Source organism: Halichoerus grypus, chromosome 2, assembly GCF_964656455.1.
Source record: "Halichoerus grypus chromosome 2, mHalGry1.hap1.1, whole genome shotgun sequence".
NCBI classification, from domain to species: Eukaryota; Metazoa; Chordata; class Mammalia; order Carnivora; family Phocidae; genus Halichoerus; species Halichoerus grypus.
In genome coordinates, this window is record NC_135713.1 from 126,887,197 (window position 1) to 126,907,281 (window position 20,085).

Below are 20,085 nucleotides of genomic sequence, written 5' to 3' on the forward strand. Positions count from 1 at the left end.
ATAAAGGGTCAGATGACTAAAAATTCTTGCTTACCACTGAAAATTAGGGAATAATCATTAGGGGAGAAGAAAACCCTATTAGTTCTAGATTGCTGATGACAACACAGAGTTGTATATAATGAGAAGCACTATTGCATAATTAATTTCTTTGCCTTCTTTGCATTTGATACACTCTGAGGTCATAGTACATAGCCTTAAACACCAAATTCTAAAGCTAATGTCCTCACTGGATCACTATACTAATGTTAGTAAACTGGCTCTGACCTATGACACATGGACTTGTAGTAGTCACAAATATGCTTAAGAAACTCATGGAAAATGAATTGATCATCTCATTCATTCATGTATACAGTGTTTCTTGTGATCAGAAAGTATATTTACATGGTTAAGAAACAAACAAAACATGCCCAGAAATCTAATAATGAAGAAGAAATGAACTCTAGCCTATCTCTCCGAGTATCGCCATTCTTACTTCCCAAGGACATTGTTTTTAACTCTTACCTATTTCTTTTGTTATTTACCTCCACATTATTAAGCAGTATACTTAATGCAGCTATTTCCTGATTTATCCGTTTTGGAGCATATTTATTTCCTGCCATGACTTTATACCTGCCCATTGGTCATTTAGCTTCACTATAGCTCTAGCACTAGCTTGTCTTTCAGTTCTGGTAAATTTTCTACTTTCTTTATTTTCCTCTGTCTTCTCTCTCTTGAATTTTTTTTTTTTTGTTAGTAATTGGCATTCCTTGACTGATCTTTTATATCTCTTTCATGTTTCCCTTTTTCTGAATGTATTATTTACTATTTTCTCTGGAGTCCTTTTCTTTGAGTGTGTGTGTGTTTCCGTTTTTCTGTTTGTGTCCCACTGTCCTTGGAGGCTTTCCCTCTGTATCAATATTGTGGTTGCCTGTCCATAGTTAAGAGCAAAGTACTAAAATACGGGTTGGGAGTTCTGTGCATAATTAGGTACAAACTGGAGAACTTCACTTTAGGGCGGTGTTTCTCAACCTGTTTTCATTATCACTTCCTGAAGGGGCATATTTAACACATTTTTTTCTCCTAATTGTGGTCCCTTCTTCCCATGACATTTTAATGCCCCAAGATTTACTGTATATGTTTATATACTGTGAAAGATTCAAATATCAGGAAGGGTTTGGGCAGTGTTACTTCTCTGGACTAGTCAGTTGCTACGTCTGTTCTTCTGTCTGTAGTCGTTCTTTGGGAAAATAGGTTATAGAAAGAGGTCACCAACCATTTACAGACCTTGAATTAATCTACCAGTTTATAGTCCTATATAACTCCTGCCCTCAACTTTACTAGAAACTTGTGAGTCCTGAGCCTCTTCTTGTGTCAGTGGAGCAGATTAGCTCCTTTATGTACACATTCCCTTCTTTGAGCACTATAAACCCATATGTTCATCTACCTTCACTTAACATTCCTCTCTTATGTTTTGGGTTGCACAATTTTATTAAATCTGTAATTTGAGTTTTAAATAAGATTACTATCCATTTTTATTTGTTATAGTAGTTTATCTGTTTTCAAATCCTTAACTGATATTCATTTGAGACATCAGAACTGAAAGGAGATAAACACTGGTGTTTGCTTTTCCATCTTATCTGGACATCCTTAATAGGGTTTAGCATTTAGCATTTTCACATATTCCTAGTTGATATTCGAATCATATTTTTCTCTATAAAATACCTTGAACTCCTTCCATTTATTTATTTCTTTTAAAGTTCTCTGTCATGATATCATGCCCTACCAAGAACTCATAATGTGACCTGTGCTTATCACTTTTATTAATTATATTATCTCATCTTCATACTGGGTCAAGATTCAATAAAACTTGTACAGGCAAGAGAATTCTTTTCTTTTTTTGGATTCTAGGTGTTAGAGAATTATGCTGAAGTAGGTATTAGAGCTTGCAAAGATCTCAGAGAACTTTCTAGAGCTGTACTTTCTAATATAGTAGCCATTAGCCACATGTGGATACTTAAATAAAATTTAAAATTCAGTTCATCAAACTGACCACATTTCATGTTCAGTAACCATATATGGGTAGTGGCTGCCATCTTGGATATCATAGATACAGAGCATTCCCATCTTTGCCAAAAGTTCTATCATATAGTACTGTTCTAGAGAATAAAAAGTACAGCACCATTCTGTATCTTCCAAGAGATCAGCTAGTTTCTTAAGCCTCAACTTTGTAGGAGTTTCTTAATCTAGTGAGTGTATAGGACTTGGCTGAATAGATATTAACGTAGAAGGAAAATGATTGATATCTTAAAGATATCCATGAAGCTTTAAGGAGAAAGTGCAAGTCATGGGACTAGCTATTGTCTAAGTAAATGCAAGAGAAAGCAGCCAGAAAACATCATAACTGTGCAATAATGCTCTCTTGTGCTGATTCAAGGAAAAGCTTCAGGAGGTTGAGAGTCGTAAAATACTGTATGCAGATACAGTGTCCTCATCATCCTTCAGAATTTTACTAAAGAGTTTCAGCATGGCAACAAAATGATGCTGATAAACTATTGTTTTGAGTGGGTATATGGATAAGCTATTATCCAATTCAGAATATTTTTCTTTTGTAGGTTGTTGATAATTTGCATTATATTTAAGTATGGCATATACCTTAGAAATGTAGAGCAGGAAGGACTTTAGAAATTATCCAGTCCTATGCTCTCATTCTACAGGTGGAGGAAACTGATGCTTTAAAATAGGGAAGTAATTTACCTGAGGGCACACAGTCATTGGGGCTAGAGCCAGCCCCAGAACCAACATATTTTGAGTTCATGTGTAGAACATTTCCTGTGGTACTATGCTGGTGACAAAGAAGGAATGACTTGATTCATTGTGTCCTCTTGAAAGTTTTAATAATCTACCTGTGAGGCCCAAACTGGTAACATAAACTTTAAGAGTATGTAATTTTGGGATGAATTTCATAATTTGAGTATGAATTTCATAATGTGTTTTCCTCTTTTTAGAACAACAATTTGTAATCTTTATACAATGCCACGAATTGGAGAGCCTGTCTGGCTTACAATGATGTCGGGGACTCCAGAAAAGAACCAGCTTTGCCATCGTTTCATGAAGGAGTTCACTTTTCTAATGGAAAATGCTTCCAAAAATCAGTATGGCTTTCTCTCTTTGTCTCTCTTTATATCTTAGACATTATTTACTATAACTTGATATCTAGATTGTGATCAAACCCAGTTACAAAAGCAAAATAAATAACTGGGTTTTTGGGAATTATTTCTTATTATTAATAACCAAAACAGAATTCTAAAAGATAATTAAGAGATAGGATATGGATGAAAGCCACAGAAAACAGTAAAATGAATGAAATGAATAAAAAACAGTAAAAAGGTCTTTAATTATGTGTTAAATTAAAATTCCTGACAACTTACAGAACTCTCTGAGGCTTCCCATTTTTTGGTGAATTGCATCCACTTACACAGTTTCATTCTATAGAAAATAAGTTAAAAAAAAAATGAGGAAGTACTAGGATTCCAATGATACATACTTAATGTGATGTTTTATCATACTGTTTGCTTGTAACCATTCATCAAATTCCTAGAAGCCATCTTTTTGATGGTAGGCAAAGTTTGCTTAATACTTTCCTTCATTTTCCCATTCAGTAATTTGGAAATATATAGTCCTGTTGGTTGATTCATTATAAACACTGAAAAGAAATCAGTTTTTCAAGTAAAATGGCATTTTTGCTTTGTAATTATGATCAGATACAGCTCTGTGTGAATACTGTTTTTTATTTTAAGGATTTTTTCTTAACTCCTACCCAACCAAAAGTTTATTTTCATTTTCATCCAGGTGATATGCCTGTCTTTTCTTCTTTCCTCTCCTTTTTTTATGCTGTTCGGCTACATGAGAGTATGTACTCTCCCTGCTTTATTCTGTCACGGCATTTTACATTAGGTTTAATGAAGGCAGACTGGAGTCTGATAGGATGTGTTTTGTTTTCAGATTCTTGCCAGCACTCATTACTGCAGTTCTGACCAATCATCTTGCCTGGGTTCCAACGGTCATGCCAAATGGACAACCACCTATAAAAATATTTTTAGAAAAACATTCCTCTCAGAGTGTGGACATGTTGGCAAAAACTCATCCATATAACCCACTTTGGGCACAACTAGGTATGTAGTCTGAAAACGCTTACATGATGCGTAACACTTACACTTTTGTGTAGCTGTCTGGAGTTATTTTATAGCAAAAACAAAAATTAAGAAATAAGATGTTCTCTTTTACCTCCTCCATTCTAAAGCACTTCTTCTTTCCTTGTCCTTTTAATGTCTGCTAAATCATCTCCATCTTAAGTCTAATATCAATTTCTTCTAGATACACAACTGCAGTGAGAGCTAGAGAAGCAGGATCATGACTGATTTACTCATAACGTCAGGGTCTTTAGCGTGTTTTAGGTTAATGTACTTTGCCTAGAAAGATTGAATCACAGTCATCTATGATAGCTAGAATAATTTGGTTAACTGAGAAGCAGTCATTGAGGTTTCTGTTTTCCACTTTTGCTTGTTTGTTGAGTAATTTTGGAAAATATTTCCCTTATTGCGAGGCCCCGTTAAATAAATGGGTAACCCAGGAGAGAAGGGATGGTTGATGAGTTGACAGTCATTAGGAAGGCATTGTAGTATGGTGCTTAAAAGTACAGGATGTGAGTCATGCAGACCACATGTGAGTCACAGTCTCTTTGTTTATAATTTGGGGATAATAATATGTAGTACATACTTCATAAAGTTATGACAAATTAGAGAATACCTGTAAAGTGCTCAGAACAGTGTCTGGTAAATGTGACTGCTGTTACTCCTTCTCTTACTCTTACTATTAGGTCGTGGGGGAGGAGTCCAGTGAGAACATTTTGATGACTTGATAGAAACTTCTCTTAGGTTGTGCTGATGAGTGAGCTTACCAGGCAGGTTGTCATGTAGCTTATTCATATAACTTCCCTCCCTTTCTCTTTCTTCCCTCTCTCCATCCCTCCTTTACTTTCTTCTACTTAATTGAGGAATAATTGACACATAGCAAACACATATATGTACAATTTTGTAAGTATTGATATTTATGTCAAAATATAAATACCTCTGAAACCATCACCAAAATCAAGATGGCAAACATAGTCATCACTTCGAAAGTTTCCTCACGCCCTTTTGTAATCCCTCCTTCCTGTTCCTCCCCACTCTCCCTGTTCACCTTCCACCCCTCACCCCATACCCAGGCAGCTACTGGTCTGCTTTCTATCACTATAGATTAGTTTGAATTTTCTAGATATAAATGGAATCATACAGTACATGCTTTTTTTTTGTTGTTCTGACTTTTTTCATTCAACATAATTATTTTGAGATTTGCCTATGTTGTTTAAGTACTAGTCAGTGGGGCCTTTATTATGCTGGGTAATATACCGTTGTATGGGTATTAACTTAGTTTTTTTTCAAATCAAGTAATTCAGTAGCATTTTATTTTTTTGGACATTTCAAATTTGTTTTCAATTCTATAATCATTTATTGAGTGCATAATATATATAAGGCCCTATGCAAAGAGCATTGGAGCATATAAAGATGAAATGCAGTTCTTGGCCTCAAGAAGTGGACAGTTTAGGGCGCTTGGGTGGCTCAGTTAGTTAAGCGACTGCCTTTGGCTCAGGTCATAATCCTGGAGTCCCAGGATCAAGTCCTGTGTCGGGCTCCCTGCTCAGGGGGGGAGTGTGCTTCTCCCTCTGACCTTCCCCCCTTCTCGTGCTCTCTCTCCCTCTCATTCTGTCTCTCAAATAAATAAAATATTTAAAAAAAAAAAAAAGTGGACAATTTAGGGGCTCCTGGGTGGCTCAGTAGGTTAAGTGTCTGCCTTTGGCTCAGGTCATGATCTCGGGGTACTGGGATTGAGCCCCTCTTTGGGCTCCCTGCTCAGTGGGGAGTCTGCTTCTCCCTCTCCTTCTGCCCCTCCCCCCGTGCATGCATGCTCGTGTGCGCTCGCTCTCTGTCTCTCTCTCAAATAAATACAATCTTAAAAAAAAATAAGTGGACAGTTTATTACTGAAGGTAATAAATATGAGGACAATAATGATAATTCAAAGAGGAATTGTAAGAGAAACGAAAAGTTCAGTGAAATTTCAATTAGGGAAGCTTACTTTTGCCCAAGGGAGGATGCTTGGGTGGGAAGCTTTGGACTGGCAGAGAAACAGAGGAAAGGGCAAGCACATAGCATGAGGAAAGGGGTCTAGGTGTTAAGAGTGCTGAGTTGATTCAGTGTTCCGGTTTAAGTAGTCTGCTTTAAGTGGGACTTAGTGCGAATAATGATGAAAAAGTGTAACTATAAGAAGATAAACCTGGAAAAGTAAAGTGGAACCGGTCAGGAAAGACTCACTTGCCATGTCAAAGCAGCTCAGTTTATTTGGTAATCCATGAGAACCTTAGGAGTAGTTTTGGACAGTGGCATGTGATGGCATTAGAGCCAGAGTATTAATTAGAGGAGAAGAATTGTCATAGTACTGTCTGTAGCATATATTTATCTGAGACCTATTTGTTTGTTCCCTTAAAAAGTGTGGGAGTTAGGCTTTAAAGTGTGTATACAGACAACTTGCTAAAATTGAATTAAATTTAAATTAATGACTTTGTATTCTCTATTTTTAAGTGTGCTTTGGCACCTTTTTCTTCATCTAATTTGAGTATAGCATAAATACAGAAATTACATTGATAACCCGTAGGTTCCCATTGCCCTTTTTTTATGTTGGCGTCTAGTGTGGATACAAAAGTGAAAACGAACCACATGGCTGAATGTGTTGCCCCTTCTTTTCTTCTTAGTCAGGATAGGTCTCACTCTTCTTGTCCTTCTGGTCTTTTCTGAGTACCCAACCCCCTAAGAAATAGAAGGGCTTTTAAAAACATGGGAACTAGTTTGGGGTCCTAGGTAGGGCAATAACAGTTAAGGTTCAGAGATGTGATTTAATCAAGAAAGGTTGAGTGTGTGATGTGACTGCTCCCGTTCTGCTCCACGTTCTACCACTACTCCCTTTTCTCCTTGCCCACCAGTAGATACGGTGCTTTCTCTTCTCTGCATTAGATGCAGCTATAGAATCCTTTCGCATATAGTTCTTTAGGTAGTACTTCTCTGCCCCAGTGAAGTGCTCTGCATGAGACCTGGCACAGAGAATATTCTTGGTCGGTGTGACTTTCAAAATTAACTCTTTGGTTGAGGTTTCAGAACCATAGGCGCTCCTTAAAGAGGAAACTAGAAGACCCCTCTATTCACCTTTCTCTTTGGTAAATACCATTTATCTCATCCTATCCTCCTGAATAGTCACTCACCTATTAAAGAACTAGAGTAAAAGCTGAACTAACCCTCATACAATAAGAGTAGGTATCTGATCATTGGAAATAGCCTGCTTGGCTGTATGAGGAGAGGATGTGTTCATTAACTGATTCTTCCATTGCAGGGGACTTGTATGGCGCTATTGGTTCTCCTGTACGGTTAGCGAGGACTGTGGTGGTTGGCAAACGACAAGACATGGTCCAGAGGCTGCTTTATTTTCTTACTTATTTTATAAGATGCTCTGAACTCCAAGAAACCCATCTTTTAGAAAATGGAGAAGATGAAGCCATTGTTATGCCAGGCACAGTAATTACTACCACTTTAGAGAAAGGTGAAATAGAAGAATCTGAGTATGTGCTTATCACAATGCATAGAAACAAAAGCAGTTTGCTCTTTAAAGACCCAGAAGAAACAAGGACTCCTAATTGTAGCTGTAAATACTGCAGTCGTCCACTCCTTGGGCAAAATATAGAGAATGTTTCACAACAAGAGAGAGAAGATATTCAGAACAGCTCTAAGGAGCTGCTAGGAATTTCAGATGAGTGTCAAATGATTTCTCCCTCTGACTGCCAAGAAGAAAATGCTGTTGATGTTAAACAGTTCAGAGATAAATTAAGAACTTGCCTTGACACCAAGTTAGAGACCGTTGTTTGCACAGGATCTGCTCCAGTAGACAAATGTGCCTTGTCAAAATCAGGCTTAGAGCCAGCAGAGGAAACATGGCATAATGAGGAATTGCTGGGTTCAGGTAATCACACAGGCAAAGTGTTGAGATCCACAGGAATGGTTGTGGAAAAAAAACCTCCAGATAAGCTTGTGACTGCTGCATTTTCTTGTGAAGCATCACAGACAAAGGTTACCTTCTTGATTGGAGATTCTATGTCCCCTGACTCAGATACTGAACTCAGGAGTCAGGCAGTGGTGGATCAGATCACCAGGCACCACACCAAACCACTGAAGGAAGAAGGAGGGGCTATTGATCAGCAGCATCAAGAAACTAAACAAACAACTAAGGACCAATCTGGCAAGTCTGATATACCAAACATGGTTTCTGGAGAGACCTGTGAACCTCCCTGTTGGAATCATTCAGACCCAGAAAGCATGAGCTTATTTGATGAATATTTTAATGATGATTCAATTGAAACCAGGACTATTGATGATATTATTGCAGTTAAAACAAGTACAGACAGTAAAGAACACTGCTGTATGTTAGAATTTTCAAAAGGATTGTGTACAAAAAATAGCAAACAGAACAGTGAATTTTGTAAATGTGTAGAAACAGTTCACCAGGATTCATGTAAAACCTGCTTTCCTCAGCAGGACCAAAGAGATGCACTCTCCATTCTTGTCCCCCATGGGGATAAAGAGAGTTCAGAGAAAAAAATTGCTGTAGGAACTGAATGGGACATTCCACGAAATGAAAGTTCAGATAGTGCCCTTGGGGATAGTGAAAGTGAAGATACAGGTCATGATATGACTAGACAAGTAAGCAGTTACTATGGAGGAGAGCAAGAAGATTGGGCAGAAGAAGATGAGATACCTTTTCCTGGGTAAGTAGGAAGTTTTAACCTATAATAGACCCTATGTAAATATGTACCATTCTTCTGTTTAGATGGTCTCTGAAGGTTGGTGGTAACTAATATAAAAGAAGAAATCATTGTCCTGGACAGATTCTCTTCTGTTACTGTGTGGTTTTAAGGAAAGATTAAAGGCTGAGCCCCATAGGTACCCCAGAAACGTTCTGTGAAGGCATTAAAGAAAAGCATATTTGTATGTAGGAGATTCTTTCTGCTTAGGAGTTTTCAAGTCATTTAGGAGTGAATTATGTCCCCAAATATGGACCTGTGCTGAGCCCGGCAACTAGAGAGAGGTAATCACAGAGAAAGTAGGAAATGGCTGTTAGAAATAAATTTGGTGAAGACTAAAAGAAAAACAGGAAATGTATACTGTGGGTCAAGTAAACGAGGAGAAGATTCATATTTGAGAAATGTTATATTCCATGCTTTGGGTTTGTGATGTATTTAATATTTAGCTACTTTGTTTTAGATGATGGTTTTCATTTTCTGATTGTATTAAGAATGTATTACATACACAAGGGACAGCATTCTGGATGTCTCTTATGAACGATTTATACTCATGTCATTACATAGTTGTTCATCCACCTTCTTTTCAGGATAGGAAGGAGTATTTTGTGGTCCGATTTATCACTTAGGCCATTTTTTACTTAAGGATGATTTTACTCTGTATTTTGTAGAAAATGATGGTACTAGAAATATGGACTAGTAGAGTCCAAAAATTTTTTTATTGATAAAATACGTTTATTACTAATTGGATATGCCTTCTTTTGGGACCTTTCTTCCAGGTCAAAATTAATTGAAGTGAGTGCTGTTCAGCCAAACATTGCCAACTTTGGGAGGTCCTTGTTGGGTGGCTACTGCTCATCTTATGTGCCTGACTTTGTTCTTCAAGGAATTGGGAATGATGAGAGGCTCCGTCAGTGTCTGGTATCAGATTTGTCTCATGCTGTGCAGGTGAGTTACCTTCACTGCTCTTGAATTTATTTAGAATGAACTTTGTTAACCGGTAGAACCCCCAAGTTACTGTATATTTTTGGTCATACTTCACTATGTAACACAATCATTGTTCTCTTAATCTGTCACTTTTGTACCTGTCACCATGAAAGCAAGTAGAGAGTTTCAGGAATCTATACAAACATAAATCTGAAATACAGAAAGTATTGTTTGTATTCATGGATGTTCATCATCAGGTCATTTATGATATCAAAAAAATTGCAAATGCTTAAATGTGAAAGCAATTATTTTCTCAATTTCATTTTCAGATTGTTCATTGCTTATATAGAAGTACAATTGATTTTTGTATATTGATCTTATATTCTTCTACCTTGCTAAACTTTTTTTTTTTTTTAAGATTTATTTATTTTAGGGGCGCCTGGGTGGCTCAGTCATTAGGCGTCTGCCTTCGGCTCAGGTCATGATCCCAGGGTCCTGGGATTGAGCCCCGCATTGGGCTCCCTGTTCTGTGGGAAGCCTGCTTCTCCCTCTCCCACTCCGCCTGCTTGTGTTCCCTCTCTCACTGTGTCTCTGTCAAATAAATAAATAAAATCTGTAAAAAAAAAAAAAAAAAAAAAAAAAGATTTATTTGTTTTAGAGAGAGAGAGGGAACATGTGAGGGAAGGGCGGGGGGAGGGAGACAGAGTCTTGAGCAGACTCTGCATTGAGTGTGGAGCCTGATATAGGGCTTGATCTCATGACCCTGAGATCATGACCTGAGCTGATACCAGGAGTCAGATGCTTAACCAAGTGTACCACCCAGGTGCCCCAACCTTGCTGAACTCTTTTATTAGTTCTTGTAGTTTTCTGTGTGGATTCCTTAGGTTTTTCTACATACACGTTCTTGTCATTGATGAATAGACAGTCTTGCATCTTCCTCCCCAGTCTGGATGCCTTTTGTCTTTCTTGCCTGATTTTATGGGTTAGAACCTTCAGTACAGTGTTGCGTAGAGGTGCTAATAGTGGACATCCTTGTCTTCTTCCTCATACTAGGGGACTCTTTCATGATTAAGTATGATGTTAGCTGTGGGATTCTTAAAGATGCCCTTTATCAAATGGAGAAAGTTTCCTTCTAGTTGTAGTTTCTTTGTTCCCTCCACCTTTAAATCATGAATGGATATGGCATTTTGTCTAATACTTTTTCTGTGCCTACTGATATGATCATTTGGTTTTTCTTCCTTAATCTGTTAATGTGATTGATTACATTAGAGGTGGTAGATTTTTAGATGTTAACCAACTTCTGTATTCCTAGGGAAAAAATCCCACCTGGTCAAGGTATATAGTTGTTTTTATATATTACTAGATATAATTTGCTAATATTTTATTACAAATTTTAGAATCTGTATTCATGAGGGATATTAGTGTATAGTTTTCTTGTGATACATTTGTCTGGCTTTAATATCAGAATAATACTTGCCTCATAGAATGAGATGAGATGTGTTCCCTCCTCTATTTTCTGGAAGAGTTTCTGGAAGGTTGGTATTATTTTTTCTCCAAATGTTAGATACGATTCACCTGTGAAGACATTTGGACCTGGACTTTTTAAAATGAGAATATTTTAAATTGCTGATTCAATTTCTTGTTCTAGATCTATTCCAAGTTTCTATTTCTTCCTGAGTCAATCTTGGTAATTTTTGTCTTTCTAGGAATTAGTTACATTTAAGTGATTTCATTTATTTGTTGGAATAAAATGGTTCATAGCATACATTTATAATCTTTTTAAAAATTTTTTTTCAAAGATTTTATTTATTTGAGAGAGAGCAAGCAAGAGAGAGAGAGGAAGAGAGAGCACAAGCGGCAGGGACGGGCAGAGGGAGAAGGAGAAGCAGACTCCCCTTGAGCAGGGAGCCCAGTGTGGGGCGCAATCTCAGGACTCAGGGATCATGACCTGAGCCAAAGGCAGACACTTAACTGACTGAGCCACCCAGGCGCCCCCATTTATAATCTTTTTAATTTCTGTAAGTTCATTGGTCATGTCCTCTCTTTCATTCCTGATTATTGTAATCTGTGGTTTTTCTTTTTTTCCCCTCCTAAAAGTAGAATATTCCAAAGAAGATTTCATTCATGACTTGACTTCATTAATAGTTATTTTTGGCCCATATGCATCAAAGATGAGTAGGCTGTGGCCCATGGGACAAATAGGCTTTTTTAAATTAAGTTTTATTGGAACATGACTACACCCATTTATTTATATACTTTGTGACTGTTTTCCTGCTTCAGGAGCAGAGTTGAGTCACTGAGACAGAGACCTTATAGCCTCTAGAGCCTAAAATATTTTCTCTCTCAGGCTCTTTATAGAAGAAGTTGGCTGATTCCTATCCTAGCTGAAGGTGTGTTAATTTTATTAATCTTTTCAAGGAAAACAATTTTTGTTTTCACTGATTTTCTCTGTTTTTTTGGTCTTTTTTTTTTTTCATTAATTTCTATCCTCATCTTTGTTATTTCTTCCCTTCTGCTTGCTGTGGATGTAGTTTGCTCTTTTTTTTGTTAAGGTAGAAGATTAGGTTATTAATTTGAGGTATTTTTTCTTTTCACATATAGGCATTTAGCTCTAAATTGTCCTCTAAGCACTGCTTTAACCGAAGCTCATAAATTTCAATCTTTTGTTTTCATTTTCATTCACTTCAAAATATTTTCTAATTTTCCTTGCCATTTCTTTGACCCATGGCTTATGTAGAAGTATGTTTTTGATCTCCAAATATTTGTGGAATTCTTAGATTTCCTTTTCTTCATTTCTAAATTGGTTCCATTGTGGTCAGAGAACAAACTTTGTATGATTTTAGTCCTTTTAAATGTATTGAGTCTTGTTTTCTGGCCCGGCATGTGGTGTGTCCTGGAGAATGTTGCACATGTAGTTGAAAAAATAGTCACCTGTTGGGGCACCTGGGTGGCTCAGTTGGTTAAGCATCTGCCTTTGGCTCAGGTCATGATCCCGGGGTCCCTGCTTGGCGGGGAGCCTGCTTCCCCTTCTCCCTCTGCCTGCCACTGCTACTGTGCTCTCTCTCTCTCTTTCTCTGTCATATAAATAAATAAAATCTTAAAAAAAAAAAAGCTGCCTGTTTTTGGGCAGAAAGTACTCTAGATGTCAGGTCAAGTTGGTTGTGATAGCATTTAGGTTTCTGCGTTCTTGCTGATTTTTCCACGTTCTTGCTGATTTTTTGTGTAGTTGTTCCATCGTTTATTGAGCATGGAGTATTGAAGTCGCCAGCTTTTGTTGAGTTTTCTATTTCTTTCTTCAATTCCATGTGTCATTCTAATAATTTTTTTTTTTTAACAAAACCTTCTCCTTTCCCATTGCGAGAACATCTTTAGGAATGGAGAAAGCCAACTGGAAATCATGGGTGAGAAAATAATGGCTCATTGAGCAAGCATTCCCTTAATTATTAGCTAGAAAGGTTTAAACCTCCTGTGTTTGTAGTAAATTATCTTAAGTTGTAAAGTTTGGTGTTTTATTGTATAGTAGGGAAATTCAGAAAAATCTAGATATAAAAACAAAGTTTAAAAGAAAACTTATCAAAACTCGTGTTCTTGGGGTGCCTGGGTGGCTCAGTCGTTAAGCGTCTGCCTTCAGCTTGGGTCATGATGGGATCGAGCCCCCATCTGGCTCCCTGCTGGGTGGGAAGCCTGCTTCTCCCTCTCCCACTCCCCCTGCTTGTGTTCCTTCTCTCTCTGTCAAATAAATAAATAAAATCTTAAAAACAAAGAAACAAAAAAACTCGTGTTCTTTATATTTAAAAGCCATCTTGCTCAACGCTTTAACACCAATCAAATAAATACTTACTGACATATTGTGTTCTGAACATGGTGCTGATTGTCCAAGGAATATATGGATGAAAAATAAATAACTTCTGAAGTTATTTTCTCAGTAATGGAGGAAGTAAGGAATGTACGTATATGAATAAGTGTAGTACAACACATAAAAAAATAAATGCCTGAGACAGATACTAATAAGTAATTTAATGCTTCACAGGAAAGAATTTATATCACTTAATGGTATTTGTTCTTCAGAATATAGCAACCTTTTCTATTTTTTTCAATTCTGTCCTCCCGTTGCCTGATAGAGTACTCAGTATTTGTTGAAAGACTTGGTTAGGAAATCTGATGTGGGTCCTTGTGATGCTCTTTGTGTCCTCTTGTCTTTCTTTATGTTTGATCTCAGTCATTCAGTATCTTTTTTTCCCCCCCATCTATACCCATTAGCACACACTACGTTCTTTGATGTTGCCTCTGGAGGCCTGGAACTGGAGGGGGTGATTGTCTCCTATTGAAGACAAAACATTTCTGTTTTTAAAGGGTTTTTACCTTAGGAATAGGAGGAATAGTAATAATAATAAGCATTTAGTTTTTATTGTAGCCTCAATGTGTGTCAGGTACTTAAATGTAATACCTCACTTAATTTTATGGTACTTACTATTATCATTCCTATATTTCAGATATAGCACAGAGAGGTGTTTGAAGTTACATTAGATAGGGGATGGCAGAGCTAGAAATCAGTCCTGATCTGCCTGTTCTTCAGCAATGCTCTTAAGTGTCTGTGCTTAATATATACAAAACACTGTCTCTAAAACAGATGAACAAAGGTAAATATAAATAAAACAGCAAAATTGGCATTAACAAAGCTTGCAAGACTTTTATATTAGGAGTTCCACTTCTGTTGCTCTGGGAATCATTCCATTATGGTGAAAGGTAAGAGCTTTCCGTCTTCTGCCCTTTGTTTTCATAACTGGGTTTCTAGTCTTTCCCTCTTATATTTTCATTTAAGTATATAAGATATTTTACTATCAAAGCAGATCACAGAAAATTTTGAAGAAGTGAAAACTAAAATACCAAACTTAATCTTAGCACTAACAGGTTGGATTTTTTATCATTCGTTTTTCTCTCTTCATTATAAAGTTTACATTTAATGATTTTAATTATTATTTGCTAATAATTTTTTACCATCACCTTTAACATGAGAACTATTTCTTATGTGCCTACATGGAAAACCCCATAGGAATGTTTTAATAGATAAATCATGAGGATAGTACTTTTGAAAAAAATACAATCTTATTCTTCTGAACTGTTAGTAGAGTGTCTTTTCTTTTACTCCTCAGTTTCTAAGAAACTGGCATTTTTCTTATTACTAAATTAAATATATATTTACTATATAAAAGATTGAAATGTGTAGAAAGCTAAACACAAGTTTTCCCAAGCCTGCCATTCATTGGCAGCCATCCTTTTTTTTAATTAATTAATTTATTTTTATTATGTTCAATTAGCCAGCATATAGTACAACATTAGTTTTTGATGGCAGCCATTCTTAATATAAAAACCTCTTCCAGTCATTATGTAGTATGTGGCATCTGATGAAACCCAGACTTGCCACTTCCTATCTGTGTATCCTAAGACAAGATATTTAATTTTATAGAACCTCAGTTTCCTTGGCTGTAATGAAAGTGGTATTAATGTTTATATACCAGAGTTATACTATGTGGTGTTTTGTGTATATTAGGTACTCTCTGTCTTACACCTTTTTGTCATAGTTACTCTGTGTGTGTGTGTGTGTGCTTGTGTGTATATATATGCATTTTATATACATATATAATTAGGGCCTTATGTGTGTGTGTGTGTGTGTGTGTGTGTATATATATATATATATAAAATACCATTAAGTGATATAAATTCTTTTTTTACAGATACACATTTTTTTTTATATATAGTATGTATGTATATAGGGTTTAGAAGTGCAAAGGGAGAGGGAGAGAGAATCTCCAGCAGATTCCCCACTGAGTGAGGAGCCTGACATGGGGCTGGATCTCAAGATTCTGAGATCATGATCTGAGCTAAAATCAAGAGTCAGATGTTTGACTGACTGAGCCACCCAGGTACTACTCTTGTGATGGGAATTTTTAAGATCTATTCCCTTAGCAACTTTCATATATACAATACAGTGTTGTTAAGTATGGTCTCCATGCTGTACATTACATATCCAGAACTTATTTGTCTTATAACTGGAAGTTTGTACCTTCTGACTAACTTCACCCATTTCTTCCATCCTACCCCCACCCCCCATCACCCACCAATCTCTTCTCTGTTTCTGTGAGTTTGGTTTTTTTTTTTTTTTTAGATTCTAGGTGTGTGAGATCATACAGTATTTGTCTTTCTCTGTCTGACTTAGTTTGCTTAGCATAATGCCCTCACGGTCCATTTGTATTGTTGCAAATGGCAGGATTTCCATCTTGAGTTCTCATGGCTGAATACTATTCCTGTGTGTGTGTGTGTGTATGTGTGTGTGTGTGTGTGTGTGTGTGTGTGTATTCTTCTTTATCCATTCATTTATTGATGGAAAGTTAGGTGTGTCTGTCTTGGCTAATGTGAATAATGGTGCAATGAACATGGGAGTGCAGATACTTCTTTGATAGCCTGTTTTCATGTCTTTGAATATATGTGTACCTACAAGTGGTATTGCTGGAGGATATGGTAGTTCTGTTTTTAATTTTTTGAGGAAGCTCCATACTGTTTTCCATAGTGGCTGTACCGGTTTACATTCCCACCATCAGTGCACAAGGGTTCTCTTTTCTTCACACCCTCGCCAATACTTGTTATGCTCGTCTTGATAACCAGCATTCTGATAGATGTGAGGTGATATCTCATTGTGGTTTAGATTTGCATTTCCCTGATGATGAGTGATGTTGGGCATTTTTTTATGTACCTGTTGGCCATTTGTATGTCTTCTTTGGAAAAATGCCTATTCAGTTTATCTGCACATTTTTTTCTCCTTTGCTGTTGAGTTGTATGAATTCCTTACATATTTTGGATATTAACCTCTTATGGTTTGCAAATATTTTCTCCCATTCCGTAGGCTGCTTTTTCATTTTGCTGATGGTTTCCTTTGCTGTGCAGCAACATTTTAGTATAGCTTGCTTTCATTGTCTTGGTTTTTGGTGTCAAATCCAAAAAATCATTGCGAAGACTGATACCTGAGAGCTTACTTCCTATGTTCTTCTAGGATTTTTATGCTTTTGGGTCTTAATGTTCAAGTCTTTAATTGGTTTGAGTTGAATTTTGTGTTATGGTGTGCAATAGGGATCCAGTTTCATTCTTTTGCCTCTAGCTGTCTAGTTTTCCCAGCACCATCTACTGAAGGAGGCTATCCTTTCTCCATTGTATGTATATTCTTGGCACCTTTGTCATATGTTAATAGAGCATTATGCATGAGTTTATTTCTGGGTTCTCTATTCTCTGTTGCTCAACTTTTTCTTCCTTTTACTGTTGTTATTAAGAATTTAGGATAATTTCTTTAGTCTGGATTCCCAGAAATGTGGTATTGGCCAGGTTTTAAGGTTAGGATTATTTTCATGTTCTTGATGTATGTTGGTTAATTTCTTCTCCAAAAGGCAATGCCAATTTGAACTGTAATTTGCAGTATCTTTAAGGCCTGTTCCCTCTGCAACATTGGGGGTCTTATTTTTATTTTGAAAGTTAACTGAAGAAACTTGCTAGTTTTGAAGAGAGTACACTGAAGTTGATTTGGTACATTTTTAGTTCAAACGTGCAGTTTATTAGGCCATGTTTGAATACTTAGCAGGCAACTGAAAAATCAGGTTTTGTTATAGGGTGGAGATATGGGAATATGTATCTGCTAGAGAAGAGATTGGAGAGTTTATGTATTGACATTCTGGAAATGCCTGGTAGAGAAAAAAGGCTGGTAAGGTTGTGGATGAATTTGTATTATAGAAGTCATAAAACTCAGAAAAGAAGATTTAAGAAAAATAAAGCTTTATATTTACTGTTTCTGTCTCACATAAATTACTTCATTTTATGACTAGGAAGTTTCTGAAGCTGGATACAAGCTCAGTAAAGATTGTGGAGGAGGCCACTACAAGGTCTTACTTGAGAATATACTCCCATTTGTTATAGGCTTTCTTTTCCAGACGTTGATGATGAAGAGAAAGACTGGGATTGTCTAAATTGAAATTTTACCAGATTAGGACATTGCATATGACAGTCCATTGAGTGAAAACAAGCAATCAAAATGAATGACTGGCACTGCCCCCCATTTTTTTTTTCAACAACTTCTAAAGCAATTTTGAATTATTTCTGATCATAAGCTTGGTTTTAAGCCCTTCTCACTTGGGAGACTACTGACTTGGGACCATTTTCCTTTTCTTTACCAAAAAGTAGCTTTTATAGGTTTTGGTTAGATAAACCATTTAACAAACAAACAAAAAAGAGAGGCAAACCAAGAAACAGACTCTTGACTATAGAGAACAAACTGGTGGTTACTGGAGGGGAAGTGGGTGGAGGTGGGAGGATGAAATAGGTAATACGGATTAAGGAAGGCAGGTGTTGCATGGACGTGATGAATCACTATATTGTACACCTGAAGCTAATATTACACTATATGTTAACTAACTGGAATGTAAATAAAAACTTGTGGGGGGAAAAAAGGAAAAAAAAGAAAAATCTTAGCCACATGCCTTTTGATTGAAGGGCTATAAAGTTAATTTCTAAAATGGTTTGTAACCTTTTAAGCAAGGTGTATTTTGTAGCTGTTTCCTCATTATCTGTTTAGGCATTTCCTTGTGAGGAAATGTACCCCCTTCATAAATATCATTTCCTAAAGATGCCCACTGCTTTTGAAAGTAGTGTCTGCCTTTAACAGTTTGTTATTCCATTTTGGTTATTTGATCATGCCTCCTGCCTTATTTTTCTTTTATTTTTTATTTTTTATTTTTTTAGATTTTTTTTTTTATTTCTTTATTTGAGAGAGAATGAGAGAGAAAGCACATGAGAGGGGGGAGGGTCAGAGGGAGAAGCAGACTCCCGCCGAGCAGGGAGCCCGATGCGGGACTCGATCCAGGGACTCCAGGATCATGACCTGAGCCGAAGGCAGTCGCTTAACCAACTGAGCCACCCAGGCGCCCTATTTTTCTTTTATAACCATAGAAATACTTACATTAAAATATGTTTACTGTTATTTTGTTTCTTAAAAATGTAAGGTATACCTTACATCTTTAGATGTATGTACCATTTCCAAAATTATATTTCAGTAATTAAGTTGGTGAATTGAAAAATGTTATATTCCTGGTAAGAGGTGAATAAGAAATATTTGAGTACTATTTTATAACAACAAATATAAACTTTAGAGTTCCATGGAAAGTTTTCACAGTGTATCTTTCCAGATTTTTTCTTTGCCATTCTCTTCTTCACTGCTTCTCAGTATCACATTTCACTAATTTAGTCACGTGCATCTACTTATGTCTCTAAGTCTTCTCATGGTATTCTCTCTTACAGATTTATCCATATTCCTCTCTGTTTTTTCACCAGCAATCCAATCCATACTTAAATGTTATGTCCCTGTGTCACTTCTGTGAAACTCCCACTCACACAAGAACCCATTATTGCCCTCCTCTGCTACCTCAACACTTGATATCTGTTTTGTCTGTTACACATGTCTTTTTATAGCCAGTTGTATTTATTTTTATCTCCCACACAGGACTGTGAGCTCCATTGTCTTTGTTTACTTAGCATCAAGCCAAAAGCCTTATTCATAGTGGTTCTTCATTTACTGGGCAAAGGGATATCCTTTGGGCATGGCAAATCTGGGTTTATCAAGGAGCAAACCTACATTCTTTGCTATAAACTTGTAGTAACAGTACAAGTTTGAAAGGAAAAAGGCCATTGGGTTCAAGTACTTCAAATTACAGTTTTTGTTTTTTTTTTAAGATTTTATTTATTTTTTGACAGAGAGACAGCGAGAGAGGGAACACAAGCAGGGGGAGTGGGAGAGGGAGAAGCAGGCTTCCTGCCAAGCAGGGAGCCCGGTGTGGGGCTCGATCCCAGGACCCTGGGATCATGACCTGAGCTGAAGGCAGACACTTAATGACTGAGCCACCTAGGTGCCCCTCAAATTACAGTTTTTAATCTCAGTTTTATTACTGCTATTCCATATGGCCAGTGGTGAATAAATCCTTAGCTTTCTAAATATAGAAAGATGTTGAAATATTGAGCACTGTAGGATCTTTTCTTTTTTTTTTAAAGATTTTATTTATTTGACAGAGAGAGACACAGCAAGAGAGGGAACACAAGCAGGGGGAGTCGGAGAGGGAGAAGCAGGCTCTCCGCCGAGCAGGGAGCCCGATGCAGGGCTTGATCCCAGGACCCTGGGATCAGGACCTGAGCTGAAGGCAGACGCTTAACG

At 36.9% G+C, this 20,085-nt stretch overlaps 1 protein-coding gene across 4 annotated transcripts in view; it reads left to right on the plus strand.

Annotated features, from left to right (window-relative positions):
• FNIP1 (folliculin interacting protein 1) overlaps positions 1–20,085 on the plus strand; it is a 155,895-nt gene that overhangs the window by 125,228 nt on the left and 10,582 nt on the right. For 3 of the 4 annotated variants that reach the window (XM_078067546.1, XM_078067548.1, XM_078067547.1), the window contains 4 exons: positions 2,985–3,131; positions 3,982–4,151; positions 7,457–8,882; positions 9,695–9,863. In XM_078067546.1, the coding sequence (XP_077923672.1) occupies positions 2,985–3,131; positions 3,982–4,151; positions 7,457–8,882; positions 9,695–9,863 (1,912 nt within the window). The remainder of the gene's footprint in view (positions 1–2,984; positions 3,132–3,981; positions 4,152–7,456; positions 8,883–9,694; positions 9,864–20,085) is intronic. The other variant, XM_078067549.1, reaches the window with a different exon arrangement.